We start from the raw sequence: 17,804 nt of genomic DNA on the forward strand, positions 1-17,804 counted from the left end.
ATTACTAAAGCATAGGAAATTAAACTACTACATTGGTGCTCAGTATCACTAGATGTATATCATAATATTTTTTGACATATATAACTGTTGATATATTAAGATAAGTTAGTTCAATGAAAAGCTGATTCAACACCAGGAAACAAAATAGAGGTGGAGAAAACAGGAAACCTAGTGTTCCTACTCCAAGAAAGAAATCAAAATCAGGTGAGTAAACACAAGATGTACCATATCTAAAAATGCTGACGAATATAGTAGAAAAAAATTATTGACTCTCTTCTCCAACATTTGGAGAAATTTTTTTTTCTTTTTTTTCTTCTTTATCAAGGCATAAAGTATTTATGCAATTTATGGTACTTTCTGAACCCTAGATATATTTAATATTCTTCAGTAGCTAATTTCATGTGGTCTTCAGCCCAGCTATTTGCCTAAGTCGAGTCAGGATTTTGTTGCATATTTGCTATTACAACCAAGGGAAATTTTCAAGGGCAAATAAAGTATTTTTTAAATGCCATTCTCAGCATACAGGCTAGTTTTCACCAGGCATTACAGCTTGAAACTGGTTTTTTACAGTTTTTAGTTGGTGTTGCATAGGGTGATATAACATGAAATAGCATCATTTAAAGTTATGGTAGCAACATATTCAAAAATAAAAACATACTTTTGATTTCATTATCCACTTAAAACTAGACGTAAAGCAGTTCCAGACTGCTGCTACTCCAGAATTGCACCTACATGAGATCGAATTTGACTCAGTAGGAAAAAATGAAAATCATACAGAGACATAATGGAACAATAGAATTCTATGATTCTATGATAATATTAAGGTGGTAACACCTTTATATGAGAAAAAAAATAGGTCCTTCTCAAAAATGGCATGGCCTTTGTGCAAGTTCTGCAACACAAAGTAAGAAGGTGCCTATTTATATATTTAATGTGTTCTTTGAGGGAAAATGTTGAACATAAACAAGTGTGGGGGGGGTGATAGCAATAATTTTCCGTTTAGGATTTCAAGCCATCATGCAAGATTACAGGTTTTTAATATTTAAATCCAGCCATATCATTGGACTGTCATTATTTTTTTTATTTTTAATTCCTGATGTGTTTGTACTAAGTTATAGAGACATTTTATTTAACACAAATTCTAACCTTGATAGTAACATATCCATTTCATTTAATCCATTTATTTAATCCATTACCAGATCCTTAAAACAACTCATGAGAAATATCATGAATTATCATGCACTAAAGACTGGACTGTGCACAGAAAGTTCTAATCAAAACCCCTTACAAACAGTACATTTCTCAGATAACATTTTTCAATATTATGACAACATCTGACAGATTCCAAGAGACTCAGCTCTGCAGGTATGATATTCATCTCATACTTCAGCCTTCTGACACCGCAATACTGCATTCTCTCTTTTCCAACTTCAGAAATACCTGATCAGGTCTCCCATCAGTCAAGAGATAAATTGCCTGTGTGTGAGTATCAGCCAGAGCAATCTGGAGAGCTTTGAGTGTATTTGTGGAACCTCCAACCTAAGAAACCAAAAAGAAAAAATAAAGAGACAGCTATAAATAATAACAGTTCTTTGTTCTTAAATTCATAATGACAGTGTACTGATTTAAAGGATATTACAGAAACAAAATCAGTAATAAAATGGTGAAAATATTTATGTCATATAGCTAGAAAAATCAAAGCTAGTGTCAAAATAGCATGAATTGGTACCAACTTGGTATTCAGTGCTTATGCAAAGACACAAGCAAAATGCTGGCAACAGAAATATGAGTTGTAAAAGCAGAAGCAATCACTGAAAGACCATAAACAGGTAGGAAGATTTAAAATGAAAGATACATTCTATTATATTTTCCCACTACTGCTCCTGATTGCCAACTCAACACACTCCCTTGGAAATACATATTTTACTTAACCAAATAATTCAAAAGCTCCACAAAAAGGTTGCACCAGTTTATTTCTCAAAAATAAGTAAAGGACTTGCTGGTTTTCTGAGCAACATTTTTTCCAAACTATTTCCCATCTACCCTCTTGGCACACCAATGTAGACATCATTTATTATTTAGCACGGAAGTTAGCTATAACCACAAAACATATCCAGTAAAGCAATACTGTGCCCCCTAAAAGTTCCAACTTGAGTAATACTAGCACTTTCCTTGTACCATTCGCATATGTAGTAATCATGGTGTGTCTTTTTTCTTTTATACTAAATGCAACCCTAAACTGACAGAAATTCATTTATGTCTTACAGGAACCTAAAAACTACAGTTCGCGTCTTCAGATTTCCTTTTAAACATTTAGTGTATAAAACCTTCCATATTTAAGGGAAAGGTAAGGTTTTATCAGTATGGAAAAGTGTTTCATCATGTGTTAGTCTTAATCTTTTAATAGAGCCAAAGTAAAAATCCATGAAAAGATATAAGCTAGCATAACACCTGAGTACCACTCCGGAGGGCAGTGAGGATTGTGAGGAGAGACTCAGGATCCACTTATATAATCCCTTACAGAAGATAAATACAAACCCTTAACATTGACCCATACATGCGAAAACATGTTAACAGATATCAATCTTTACTACGAGTCTGGTGAGGCACAGCAACAGGTTACCCAGAGAAGCTGTGGCTGCCCCATCCCTGGCAGTGTTCAAGGCCAGGTTAGACAGGGCTTTGAGCAACGGGGCTTTGAGCAATCTGGTCTAAGTGGAAGGTGTCACTGCCCATGCCAGGGGGGTTGGATCTAGATGATCTTTAAGGTCTCTTCCAACCCAAACCATTCTATGATTCCATGATTACTTCTTCAGTCTTGTTTACTGTGTTAAAACTTCTTCCAATCCTTCCCTCCAGCAGTTATATTAGAAAGGGCAAAGTAAGTAAATCAGGTGAAATGTAATAGGAAGTACACTCTGAGACTGCCTCTGTATGGCTGCGTAAGAGTGTATGAGCCAGGCAACAAGATAGCATGGATACTTTAGAATCTTATCCTGTAATTCACAAACAATCCTTACCAGTACCTACTCATAAGAAATAACCAGCCTGAGCCACTTTATCTGTGTTAAATATATCTATTATTCCCAATATTTTTGTAAGCATTATAAAGTTTTAGGTACACATCACTCATTATTACATGTAAAATAGCCATCCTGGCTTTTCTCAATAATGGCACATGATTTTGATCAGATTTGAGGCAAAACAACTTCTTCCACTATATTATGGGAATATACTGTGGATGATAATCTAAAGGAAATAACTATGTACCTTATGGTAAAAGCTGTTAATTTTAGTTTCTCAGTTGCTACTACTACATATGAACAATGGTTTTATCAGTGTTTAAACAAGGTTGACATGCTTCAACTAGGTGGCATAATCACCCCAAAAAATTTTAAATGTTGTCACCTTTGAAGGACTTATAAGGAACAGTTTGTTACTGTTTCCAGCTCAGCTTCCTTATTAACAGCCTGGGACCAAAGTGTATAAAATGAGATCAAAGGATCTACTCTGATTAATATTCCAGAGCAATCTTCTGTTCATTTCAGCTTCACTATAAAGCCAGCTTTCTGATCTCCGACTTATGCTTGCACTGCTTTAAACAGACTAAAAGGTCAGCAGCAGATGTCAGGCTTGAAAAAAGAAACTGTTCTTGTACCATTCCTTGTACCATTTCAGATATCTGGATCTGAACTTAGAAGGAAACTTATAATCAACAATTCACAACTTCATGAATAATGATGAAAAAGGCCATTCCCAAATACATATACAAGATGGTATCAAATTATAGTAGTTCAAAGTATTATTGAATTTGCATGATGCTGAACCACATATATGGTTTAAACAGAGCCAGCTTTTTGACTCTCAAGGAAGACAGTAAAATTAAGTTTACTAACCTCAGTTATAAGTAGTCACCAACTACTCAGTGAAGCCACACTAATAATTTCTTTTCTCCATCTATTTGTCTCTTTTCTGAGAATATCAAGTTATTTATCTTGCTTTGTAGTCTCAGAGGCACTATGTAGCTTCCCCAGTTCCCTCATCCCCAGGCATTTCATTAAGTCTAAGGAAGAGCTGTCATAATGTTCTTTTATTATATAAATAATAAATTTATTATTTTTTTTATTAGAAGATACAGTATAGGCTATATCTGCATTGTTGTATTACTCATTTTCAGTCCTGTACTCATAACATTGCTGTCCACATTTGACACATTAACTGGTCCTAAAGCTGCTGTGGCTTGTGGCTGACCACAAGCATTTCTGTTTCAGGGAAAAAACCTCAGATTTTGGCCACTGTCAGAGAAAGAATATTGGGTAGGTAGACAGATATTTGGTCTGGGTATGGTTGTTCTCATGTTCCTATGAAGGCTGAAGTCAGCTATCTATGCACAAATGCTCCTCCAGCTCACTGGAACCAATTTGCTGTATCAACTCTGAGCTGCAAGTCTGCCAGCCACAGCCTTCATCTTTGCAGCAGCCCTGCAGAAGGAGTGACAAATTCAGACACAGGGTCTGATCATTGTCATGGTTCCTACAGAAATCATATAGGCCAGTGTCTGCATTGTGCCTACTAAACATAGCAGGCTGCAAGTTGAATTAATATGACCTTATAAACTAGTCCACTGTTAGAGGATTTTTATACCTGACAGTACTCAGATATACTAAAGTCATCATCATCTATATTTTCAGCTTACTCAAGTCAAATACTTAGTCCAAAAATCCCCCAGCCATACTGAAAGACAAGACACAACTACAACTTTGTACAAACATGCTTTGTGATAATTAGTTGCCATGTTACCTTAAGCCCTTTTATCCATAGCCAGGCATCTTGCAAATTTTCCTCATTAACTTCAGCAAGTTTCTCTTGCCATGCCAATGCTTGGGCACTAAATTTCACAAAGTTAAATCTCTTTTTGTGTCTCAGTTGTTCCTGCAAAATACAGCACTTGAACTTTATTCAGTCTTAAAGAATACTTGCATCCTGAAATACTGCATAATAGGAGTTATTTTAATTAATATACAGTTGATTATATGGTTACAATAAATTATGATAATATTCAGTTATGGTGTACAGAGAGACATATAAAGACAGAGACAATTATTGCCTGGAATTATTAAGATTACTAGAACTTCCCAGTATAAGCCTCCATTGACTCATACTTCTCAAACTACTCGAATAGCAAATGTCTAGGAGGGCAAGAAAGACAGACGCAAAACTGGGTGTGAGAAATGATTAAGACTGGTGTACGAAAGAGATTATTACTGCTTACCGAAGGAAACTGAAATCAGAAACAAAGTAAGATCATTTAGAGGGGGAAAATGGGAATCAGAAGTAGAGCACTGGCAAGGGGAACTAGGACAGCAGGAGAGAATTAAGAATTTGCTGAAGTTGCTTTTGGACCAAAGTTATAAGGAGGGGAAGATTTATGCAAGCTAACACAAACTTTCGGAGCCTGGAATCTTTGTCTCCCTTTCATCTCCATTTTTGTGCAGGTGCCTGTGAAACTTCCTGGCACAGTATCTAATAATTTCTAGTGCTAGTGATCTGCCTTTAGGACCACATCGTACTATGTCATGGCATTTGTGCACTTAGCTCAAAAACCTCCCTGTTATAGTTATAAATTTTCTAGCCCTACTAATGATTACCATGAATGCCAGACTGATAGAATTTGTGTCAGTTACACCCCTGAAGTAAAAAAAAAAAAAAAAAAAAAAAAAGAAAAAGTTATAAAAAGTTAAGATTAAATAATGCCTGCTTCTGTCAAATATTAATGTAAGCTTAGGTAACATCATTGTAGATTTCTAAAACTAGGTGAAACAAACTATCTCTTAGGTGTGTCTCCCAGTACTCACTGCTTTTGAGGTACTTGTGCACTTTGTGATGTTCTGAGTCACTGTAAGATACAAGCAAGCTCAAAACGTTCTACACCCTTTATTGTAAAAGTATGATGCTGAATCTAGAATACATGTGACAAATCACAACATGCCAGTGGAATCAGATGAAACTGCTTAAAAATACAAATAAAAACGCCAGAAGGTATTTCATTGCATACCCTTTTTGTTTTTGTGGGGGGAGGGTGGGGCGGGTGGAGTGGTGGTTGATTTGGGTTTTTTTTAGGAGGGAGGTGACTCAAGGGAAATAAGAACTACTTAAGCCTTCTTTTCTCCAGATTTTTTCAAATGCTTGTACAAATGAGGGAAAAATACAAATTTTTAACTGAAAAAAGTTATCACATCAAGAAAGCTAAAAATGTTTTTATAAAGCCATTATTTTTAATATATATATTTTTTAATATTAGAGTAACAACCATCCAGGAAAGATCAGCCTACTCTAAAATGCTCCTCAGTCTTCAGAATCATCACTTTATCATACCTGTATGAGCTGAAATATTTTCTCCTTCACCAGTGGCAACTTGTCTTTCATAGACTGGGATGTATCAATGAGAATATAGACATCATCTTCAAACACATTCCCAAAGAGCCCTCTACTTCCTTGTTGAAGCCACTTAATCCTTGGGAAGAAAAAAATAAATCAAACCCTGGTCTGTAAGATTTTTAGAGCTTTGCTCATTAGAATCTAACAGCAAGGATCTTTTTACCACTCCTTTACTTCTTATTCTCTTTCCTGGAGCACCTGCTACTAGTCACTGTCAGAAGCTGTATATTAGGCTTGATGAACCAATCCTACATCACTACATAACAACACAAGGCATTTTTATTTTCTAAGTTCTGTAGGACTCTAGAGACAGACAAAACAGACAAAGCAATACAGCATCTTTATAAAGCCAGCTATTGGGTACTTTGAGCTGGAAAATTCCATGTGAAAGTAACTGTTAACTATTGCCCCTGTAACCGTTCTCCAGCATGAACTCAAGAAATCATTTAAGCATAGGCTAATCCACCTCCCTTTTCAGGAAACCACTTGAGAATCTATTCTGCAAGGAACTTAAGCACTTTGAAGAGTCTTAATATAATACAGATGCTTCAATGTTTTGCTGACCTTGAGTCTTAAATACAGAATTCGTTTTACACTTTAAACGGGATTGAAGCATACCTGCCAGTTAAATACGTGCATACATACTGCTGTGTACAAGAACATTTCCTTAGTAATGGCTGCATCAGGTCCAAATCTGATTTCCCTTGAGAGTCATAAGCTACTTGTCTACTCTGAAACAGAGACATTTAACAGACGGAATAAAATGGGCCTAGGAAAAAAAATGACGTCATGGAAACTTTGAAGATCCTATTACATTTGCTACTGAGAGCTGTTTTGCCATCAGTTATTTTCCCCAAAGTGTTTGATGAGGTCAACCAACACTTTTTAACAATTAGATGAACCATTCAAAACAGCAAATCCATAAACTTGGCTTGGACTTCAAAACTACGTACTCATCAAAACCCCTCACCTCAATTTTTTCTATCACAGTATGCTATTACTAGCCTAAATACAGCAAAATTAAGATAAACTGAAAGGAATAACAAAACTCTCTGTGACCTCGACAGATGTAATCAAGCTGTTATACCTTTGGTAGAGAAGCAGCAATAAAACAAAAAATCTCATCCTGCTTTTTTCAGCAAGACTTCTCACTGTCCTAATGTGAGACATTAGGACAATGACTCAGTGATTTCAGTGATACAACTTATTAGCCACAGGAGTTGTGGCTGCCCCATCCCTGGCAGTGTTCAAGGCCAGGATGGATGGGCTTTGAGCAACCTGGTCTACAGGAAGGTGTCCCTGCCCATGGCAGGGGACTTGGAACTAGATGGTCTTTAAGGTCCCTTCCAAACCAAACCATTCCATGAATCTAATATACAAAACAGAGGACAACATTTATTCTTTCTCTTGGTTCTTACAGTATCTATTTTTGAAGTTTCCTTCTTCTCCTAATGTAGGTATAAAAGCGAATTTACTTGAGGGCATCTTTAGGCCAGATGCATCACACCCTCAGATTACATATTTTTTGGTAGATGTCTTACAAAATCTAAGAGTATATCTACATGGCTGCAGAAATGTAAAATAGGGAGATAGCTTGGCCACTGAACTTCTGATCTTATGCCTTATTAGCTCATGCCTTGACTCTGATAAAGACTGTTCAAACTTGTCTTCAACACAAAATTGCAAAAAGGACAGGTAACCATTATCAGTATGGGCACAAGCCAAGTTGTGCTACGTGGTGTCAGAGGTATCACAAGGATGTACACAGGATGAATCTTTATAAAGCTTCATTGATGATTCCAGAAGTTCTTTGCCACCTTATGTCCTGATGCTTTTTGGCACTTTTAGCAGTATTTTAATAATGTGCAAACTGACTCACATTTGTGTTCCAGAAAAACAAAAGATAAAACCGTTCATCTGTTTTCTCACGTGGCTACTAAGAAATCCTACACACAAGATTCTGATCTAAAATAGATTTCTGCTTAGTACTGGCAGTTTACCAACAACTTAAGCTTCTTATGACAGTAAATGTCAAACATTTCAACGCCAACATAAAATAATACAAACTGATTTTACATGACAGAACACTAACCTTCCTTCCACTTGTCTGAGAGCTGTCCTCATTTTCTCTTCATACTGCTTATACTTTTCTGTACTAACATATAGGTGAACCATAGACCCATCTTTCCAGAAGGTATGTACAAATCTGTCACAGTATTTTGCATGAATTACCTTCCTCTTTGTCTCCTACAGCCAAGAAAACATGGTTTATGTTCCAAAACACATTATTTTGCACTAATAACCAGTGAACAAACTTCAAAGGTACATGCTTGTTGCACATGAACAGGTGAAGATAGGGACAGGGGCAGTAGAAACTGGTTTTATTCCTGTAGCTAGCAAGTACAGAAGCTTACCAAATAGTGTAATGATAAATCTTGAGAAAACAAACAGAGCACAGATTAATCCAAATTTGTTTAAAGACTTGCAAATACTGGAGCAGCTGAGACCAACACTTCTAAGGAAAAATAAAGATTACAAGCTTTGACCTACCCCACACAAATGCATAGCAAAACAAGGCATTGCTTAAGCCAGTTCTGATTCTTCTTTGCAAACTATATGTGAACCAGGAAAGACTCCTTGAAACAGCAATTTTCAAATGGCCTTTTGATACAATCTTATTTATGAACACCTTTGTCCCAGCCCACTAGTAAGCTGATTTTAACAAAACCTACAAAATAATAGACCATACACTTAATTATAAATTCATCTATTAGTCAAATTTCCAAGCTTTAAAAGAAAAACCAAGCAACTCACAGGACATGACGGAAAATTAACAATACCCACAGCATCAGTTTGTGAAGACTCATCTTCTGGTTTAGTTTTTATGTCAACAATCCCATCTGCATGGCGAAAAGTACAATCAGCAAGTGCATCATACAGTGTGAGCTTCTGAGCTTTCAAGCCATACTTCTGCAACCACTTCTCAGAAGTCAAATACTTGTCAGATGTATGCTTTTGTAATGGATGATCACCTTTGGTTGCTAATAAAGAAAATAAACCAAACAAAATCTCCTGTATAACACAGTTCATTTTGGATAAGCTATTTTCAAAAACAGACTATGATACCGGAGTCAAAATTTCCAAACTTGTCCTGCTTGCACTGACTCAGCATTGGAGTGAGTGGACATTTCTGACTGCTTTTTAATATTCTTTATTTTGGTAGCTGGCCTTTTCCTTATCAGACAATTCTTTGCAACAAATTCCTTTGTAACTGGAACAAACCCATCAGAAGAGAGAGAATAAAGAAGACAAATAGCTACAAGTTCAACATATAAAAGGAATATTCTTAGTAGTATGAAGGTTGGCTTAACCTTCATATTAGTTGAATTACAAAATGCCAGAAGGGATTCCTTTATAACATATCTAACTTCAAGGAGAATCGTTTGAGAAAATGAAGCAACAGAAGATAAAATTGAAAATGCAGTCAAGAATATTGTTTAACATTGCCATTGGTCTTTTTCAGAGAAGACCATTTAATGTAAAAAGCAAACTACAATGTCTTTGGAAGATATTTTATTGTGTTTCTCTGCAATATTGCTTTTTTAGAGGCTGAGTATTGCACCATGTATCCCAAACCACAAATCACTTGTGTGCCATCCGAACTCATTTTCGGTAGCTCTACACCCTCCTAGCATTTTTAATTGATACTGAAAGAAACAGGGTATTCTTTCTGTCTGATCTGGTATGACAGTTCTTATGTTACCCTTTTATATCATTTATGTCTTAGAAATTTTCTAGGGACCATCTAAAGGTTGGGCACTGCATACCTCTAGATACTGGCAATAGGGTAGAGGGCTCTACAGTCACTTGTCATTAGCTCAATAAACCACACCTAAACCAAAGGTCCCAGCAGTGGATCTCATAGCAGGGTGAATTTATTTTGTCACACTCCAACTTTGGTGAATCTAGGTGGTATAAATATCTACTTTACTAAGATACAGTTACAGTGACAACAGTATTGAGATCCTAAGCCTGTAAACAAACCCATGGAGATATCTACTGACTTAACACACACACAGATGAGCCAGCATCAGGGCAGGTGTAGAGTCAGACCTGTTCATGTGGAAACATTTTTGACTGCCTGCGGTCCTTAGAACAGCCTGTGTGGCAAGTGTCACAAATGCATACACATAATTTTAAAAAGAAAATTGTTGTTTTCCTTCTTCCACATGCTTTATATAAAAACCACATCTCATTTCAGTTAACTAGTGCACTTTCTGGAGAGTCAGCAGAAAAAAAGTATCTCTTTTTTTCTGTTTCTTCTCCTGTAGAACATTGCAATCTTCAGAACAAACTACATTTTGAAGCAGAGCATTTCAAACAGATCAGGAAGACAAAACCAGGAAGAAATGCAGACAGACAGAAAGACTGAAGCTATTTGGATCAATGGGAAACAGTCAAACAATGCTGAAGAACTGACAAAATAAATCACACTGTAAGTTCATTTATTTTAATTTGTTTATGAAGTGATTGTGTATGAAGGCAAACACTAAAAGAACATTAAAGCTGCGTGGTCAGAAATACATAAATAAACACTGAAATTTGGGCTGCCCTTGAAGCTTTATTGTGGCCTTTTTGTTCATATGCATTATGGTATAGCTGTTCAACTTCATAGGGGAAGTCCTGCTCATTCATAAGATGCTATTATCAGTGTAAAGAACTGTATTATGCCTTCACAGTAGAAATAAAAAATCAAGCTTAAGTCCTGCAGAGTTGTTACTGACAGATGTTCAAACTCAGCGCAAAGTTCCCCACTACAAATCTTGAACATTACCACCCCAGTCACACAACTCAACACACTGATGAGAGTTCAAGTGACTGACAAACTGACTGTACAAATCATTCCTCAGCAGGTGATCCAGAAAAGAGTGTCTGGCCCCAGCCTCCACCTAGCTAAAGCAAAAGCAATTGCACTGCACAAACAACACACAAAATCATTGATGCCTTGTGCTAATTCAACCCGAATCTTGTATCAATTTATGAAAACAAATATCACCAGACAGCATGTAAATATGTTAAAAACAGGGATTAACACAGAATACAGGTACCTACAATCAAAGCTATAATTCTGAAGATCCACCCCCTGAGTTGCAGTCCAACACTTGAAGCTGCCTAGAATCTACAGGTTCCTGAGTTTTCAGTATTTAAGTCTTGTCAGTGTCATAGTTCTGTTCCAGAGCTTGCCCAGAGCACCTCCATCTTAGCAAGGCTGAGCTTCTCACCATCCCCTGTTTAAGCCTTCCAGAGATTCAGAAACCAGATATGTTGCTTCTGTCTCCAGTAGGGCTCAATCCAATCAGTACGCATAGAACAAATGGATCATGTTCTAGGCCAAACATAATGGCAACTATTGGTTTAATGAACAAATGCAGGTGTTCCTCCATGTTTCTTAAAACAAAAGTTGTCAGAGCACTCATCCAGAATCTGTTTCAGTCCTCTACCTTTGACTATAAGAATTCAAATCCACACTTCTTCCCTTTTAGAGAGTTTCACTATCTTGAAACCTAGGCAATTTCTAAACCTAATCATTGGTGAACTAAAAATGGTGTGTTTAGGTTGAGCTGTTAAAGTTCAGCAGGTTTAAGCAGTAGTAAACAGATTTGCAATGGAAAGTTTTCAGCAACCCTAAATTTAGATGCCAAGTGTAAGTGCTACCTGTACATAGGCATTTCTGAGAAAATCATCCCAAAATTGACATGTAATCAAAACTGTTTACAAATAAAATACTGATCATTAATATAATGGCAACTGTCTTGAAAGAAACATAAATGATACCATCTTGAGAAGCAAACTGGTCAGATTCTGATAAAATTTTCTGAATTCGTCTCGCTGTACTCTTGGCTTCCTCTAATTCCTTCCAGATCAGAAAGACATCTTCACGGACACCAGCTACTGCAAAAGAAATCATAAATAGAACTTGATACTTGATACACAATTTCTGTTTTTTATAACTCCTCAATTACCACAAAGTCATTGGTCAGATGTTCCCATATGGCCTTGTTTTCTTGGTCACTGCTGGACCACAAAAGTGGTTTTTTGACATATTTCAAAAGGGGGCTCAAAGCCGGCAATAGGATATGAGAGGTGCTTAGCCTGGTTGAAGTAACCTCCAGAGCTGGCCACAGATTTTTCCCACAATGGAAGCAAATCCTTTCTAACGCTCTCAGATAATAATAAGCAAACTCCACAAAGAAATTCACATGTTGTCCCCTGGGCCTCATTGAAAAACCTGCCTCCAAATGTTAGACCCAACTCTAAAACTTTAAAGAGAAGACATTTTCCACTCAAATTTCAATTCCCTTAAAGTACATAAATACCTTTATTTAAGATTAAACTTCTTTTCCTGAAGAGTCTGTGATGAAATTTTGCAAAGATAAATTTATTTTTATCTTAACACTTCTCAACAGTCATAAATAAATCCTACAAAATAAAGTGCTTTACTATGAGGATATAGTCTCAAAAAACTTGGGAAAATCCAAAGATGGAGTTGATAAAAGATTTTATTAATCTCAAAAGATATGTTTGTCTTGATTTTTAAAGTATATATTTATTTAGTAGAATACAGTTATTAAAATTGAGGCACCATGTATACCTAAGTAGTATGGACACTATTAAAAGATGAGTTAAATTAGGTTATCCTCAGAGTTTAATTTGCAGTATAGCAGAATACACAAAAACTGTGTGTAGTATTGCAGTAAATATATAAAATAAACTGAATAATGAGCTATCCTAACAACAAACACAGACTACAACCCATTGCAGATTACAATGCATTATGAATTGCACATAAAGATACTGAACAAGGCAACTGTACCTTATCGTGTAGTGGTTTGATTAATATACAGTGGTGGTTCACTGTATAAAAGATAAGACATGCAAACTTGTCTACTAAAATAGGCTATCAGTAAACAAACAAACCTGATCACTCTGTTCTTTGATAAACTTCCCTGAAAGAATGATATGAAAGTTCTACAAAATAACAACTCAGTTTTAATTCTGAAATTCTTTTAGTTTCCAGTAAATATTCTGAAAAGTGTTATTGTACACTGCCATCTCCTGGGACCTTCCTGCATTTCAAAACCATCTGTTTCAGCCACTGGGACAAAGATCAACAGCTCTTAAATCAAGGGGAAAAAAAAAAATAAAAAAGCTTTAGTAAAGCAGATCATTTCACAACATAAAATACAAAAGGGGGAAAAACCTCAGTCTGTTCTCATTACTTTTAAAGTTCAAGTATTCTGTTCAAATACTTCAGAAAGAAGTCAACTTTTCTTCTACAAATGAGCTTTCCCAGAAATACAAAACATACAAAATCTGAGCATTGGCAAAATTCCAGCAAGTAGGGAGCTAGAAAATTTCTGATGAGTAGTCAGCCATTGAATATATGTGTGTGTATATATATATATATATGCATACACCTGTTGTCACAGTTAAAACCACGAAAGATATGCATTCACACCACACATGCACATATTTCCAAATTTAAGTCTGCTAAGGATGCAATTCCAGTGAAGCTGTCTCTCACTAAATCCAGATATCCTCCATAAGCTATCAAATGCTGGGATCCAGATTTAATTCTATGAATGTTTTTAATGTTACATTTGAAAATACTGAAAGAACTATGCATATTTCAACTACCTTTAGAACAATACCAGTGTTACTGTGTTGCTTCATTTCCCCTGAAATTGATGTTACGGACTCATCAAATTCACACAAATACTGTTGCAAGGTATGCGTATTTAATTGGTATCACACAAAAGGGGATTTCCCTCATTTATGCTGCAGCACTATAAAGTAAATCTGCATGCACTTTCAAAGCAAGCATGTTTGATGACACTTACTATAGAGGAAAAATGCAGGCATCAACAACTGCACATTGTGAAGTTCAAGCTGCTTAGAAAACCTTTTAGCTGGCAACAGTTTTCCCTGGATTCAACAGGGAGAGCAGGTTGCAAACACTGACATCTATAGTGACAACTTTCTTCACACAGGAGGCTCACCTCAGCCTCTTTTCCTCTCCAGCTAAGGAGCAGTGGGAAGGAAAAGACACATTTTGAAACATAGCCCCAAACTCAAAATATACATACACCATACAACACAGAGTATCTTCCAGGTGTGGTTCTCAACCTGCAGCCTGTTCCTCAAAGCTCATCAGTGAAAAATGACCAAGAAAGCACTAACCTCTCTTCAGTTTAAATCCCCTGTTCTCACACCTCAGCTATGCCATTTTGGGGGGCCACCAACTGAAAAGCAGCTGAACATCACCCCCCTGGGGGATGCAGTCCTCAACTGCTCCAGGCCCACGGGCTCTTGCACACCTTCAGGCACCCGTTTCTCTGGAAAGACCTTGTCTTAAAATAATCGCTTTATCCCGAGGGGCAAAGGGCCCTCCCTGACACCCTGCCCTGAAGGGCCACCCCCCTCAACCGCCCAACCGCCCTGGCTGGCCGTTTAACGGCCAGACCCCTGGGGACCCCCTGGTTCCGATTCAAACACCACTACATGGCAACGGCAAGAGGGCGGCCACCAGGCATGCATGAAGGAGCCGGCAGTAACGCCCCGCTGCCTGCACCGGTCTGCGCTGAGGAGCGCAGTCGGTTACTTTCAGCCTTCACTGCGGCCGTCGCGACCCTGCAGAGCACCTCACACTGGGTAACGTTTCAGATATGGCCTGTCCTGGGTTAAATGGTTTTTCTGCTCTGGAGGAGGGAAGCCCTGAAAAAGAGAAAGAGGGTGGGGATGGGTGCAGGGTGCGCTTGAGGCACAGGGCAGAAGCGTTTTGCTGGCACCAGGGAATTGAGAAGCAAGATGATGGGTCTAAGCAAAAAACACAGATGCACTTGCATGTGTACACGGAAGCTCATAACCACCCTCATTTCCATTTCCCACTTATTTAACACTGTCAGGCGATCTTGAAAGAGCAGCTTTTCCACACCTACTTCCCAGCAGACAGTCATCCACTTTGACAAGTCACTGTAACCCATTTCATTTTGGACTCAAGACACAAAACCTGCTAAGAAAAAAAATAATAATAATCCTGCAAAATCTACAGTATCTTTGAAACATCAAGCAAATACCATGCAGCTCATGGAAAACAGAAGCATTTCTTACACCTATGATTACCTGACTTAGACCATGAAGGTAAGCAAATCCAAATATAATAGAATAAGGTCTATTTTAAACTTCATGTGCCCGCAAGGCAAATGGGCAATGTCGTTTTTTCACTGCTGGTCCCTGCCTCAGCCTCTACGTGGCAGCAGAACACAGCAATATTCCCTCAAGCGTGGATTTGTACAATCCTCAGTTAAAGGGGGACGAATGAAGGTTACAAAGGAGCATAGGAGGAGCGTACACAGCTGTACCTGTATACCTGCCAGGTCAAGCAGCACTGAAACCGCCGCATCCTGCCCCTTTCCCACTGGGTAAATGGACAAAGAGAATGAACTTTGTATCCCATGTGGTATGGTATATCTGCATTGCTCACTACACATTAGCAAAAAGAGTTGCCAGGCCAAGGTTAAGCTCCTAAAACCAGACAAAGCCCACGGAAGGAAGAAGCAGAGGCAATGATCTTTGCTACAGCTTGTATGCAAAGTAGCTAATCTTAAGTCATTATCCTGGCTCTCCAAAGGGAGGATTCAGTCTCTCCCATGTCTGTGTACATAAACAGTACAGAGTTCATCGACTTCAATGTCATACAGGAGGCTGGATCTCTTGTACTTCCATTTTATACACAGTAACCTGAAATTTTCCCTGTGACCTTCAGGTAAATGTGGAAAATCAAACACACCTAAGAATACAGTCTTACACTATTCATGCAGAGATCAGACACATCCCTCTGGATTTGTCACATCAGTCAAATCCTGATTTCAGCACATTTGCATTCTCCTTACACATACCAGCTCATCTATACCACCACTGCATGAAGACTTACTATTGTTTCTATTTCAGCCAACAAGGACCCACTCTTCATTTCAGGATCTTGTTCAAAATGCCAATGCTTTTCAAGCCGTGTTTAGCACCTATCTCCCTGTCACTCCAAGTAGATGACACAAGTATACTTCTTCTTGGCAAGAACCTTCTCCACAGCTTCCTTCATCACTTGCCCTTTATGTCTCTGAGTTCCACTCTAAATTTCACCTCCTTTCCACTTATAATTTTAACTACATAACAGGATTGCTTATTTCTGCAGCTTTTGCAGGTGAAGAAGCTACAAAAAAAAAAAAAAGTAGGCAAAAGTGGTAACAGGAAAATCAGTGCTGGATGAGGAGATACCACCACAAGGATGAAATTAGGCTGTATGTGAAAGCATTTCTCTGCCTTAAGTAAATCTTAGTCTGTCAACATAAGGACTTTAATTCTTTACTGACTTACACCTGTTTTGATCTCAAGCACCCACTCAAAATTAGTGTAAAAAAAATTCAAATTTGGCAGTTTCTCATGCTTGCTTTCTAAATGACTGCTCAAGATGCAAAACAGGGGAGAATGGAGCTCTTATCTGAAGTTTTAAACCGTTCACTTCCAACTTGTTTTGGTTGCGCAGATGAAAGAGTGAACACAAAGTTATCCTGTATTTGCAAAATGCTGTTACACAGCGGATACCCAGAAAACTATCATATGGCCTTAAAACAGCTTTTCCAGTCTGTAAAACATAATGATGGGTTTCAGTTTCCAGCTGTTGCATTTGCAGTGCAAAAAGAAACGTAATCAAAATATTCCTGTGCCACCTCTTATTTTCAAGAAATACCACATTTGGAAGATTAAATCTCTGATTCATTCTCTATTTATTTCCTTGTATAGTTTATGCCACACATCCAAGAACCAGTTTCAGAGCCCATTAGTGAGTAATCTTCACTTTTATTATTATTGCCTTCTACACCCTTGAAGGAGTCTCTGAAACAAGAGACATCAGACACAGACCATAATAATATATCCAAAGTGTTTTCTTTTCTGAAAGGACTTTAGATTCTGCATACAACTGACACAGTCTGATTGGCTGCCAGTGATGTCACAACTGTGCTTATAATACCCAGTAAATGCAGAAAGCTAATTGTGTTCCTTTTTAATGTGTAAATTCTACCCCATAATACCAATAAGACACACAGACAATGCACTTCAAGGGGATTACTGCCTTTTGAGCAATTAAAGCTGTTCAGCTTTCAGTTTTAGAAACAGTGGTGAGGAAGTAATTTCAGTCATACAGGAGCTCTAGCCCATCTATTGAAATAGGCGGACTGCTCGGGGCAAGAGGAAGCCTGCTCCCCCTCCACACCCCCCCATATGGGGTCCATCAAGGAAACCCTCAG

General features: G+C 37.7%; 1 protein-coding gene across 1 annotated transcript in view; it reads right to left on the reverse strand.

Moving 5' to 3' along the window:
• VWA3B (von Willebrand factor A domain containing 3B) overlaps window positions 1-17,804 on the reverse strand; it is a 61,649-nt gene that overhangs the window by 27,093 nt on the left and 16,752 nt on the right. Inside the window, exons 9-14 of the mRNA XM_061377585.1 lie at window positions 12,274-12,390; window positions 9,283-9,479; window positions 8,531-8,685; window positions 6,376-6,514; window positions 4,801-4,932; window positions 1,441-1,539 (exon numbers count right to left, since the gene is read on the reverse strand). Of these exons, the coding sequence (XP_061233569.1) occupies window positions 1,441-1,539; window positions 4,801-4,932; window positions 6,376-6,514; window positions 8,531-8,685; window positions 9,283-9,479; window positions 12,274-12,390 (839 nt within the window). The remainder of the gene's footprint in view (window positions 1-1,440; window positions 1,540-4,800; window positions 4,933-6,375; window positions 6,515-8,530; window positions 8,686-9,282; window positions 9,480-12,273; window positions 12,391-17,804) is intronic.

Source organism: Neopsephotus bourkii, unplaced genomic scaffold (assembly GCF_033783945.1).
Source record: "Neopsephotus bourkii isolate Nb327-2 ecotype Australia unplaced genomic scaffold, CSIRO-AGI_Nbou_v1 NB_1760, whole genome shotgun sequence".
Lineage (NCBI taxonomy): Eukaryota > Metazoa > Chordata > Aves > Psittaciformes > Psittacidae > Neopsephotus > Neopsephotus bourkii.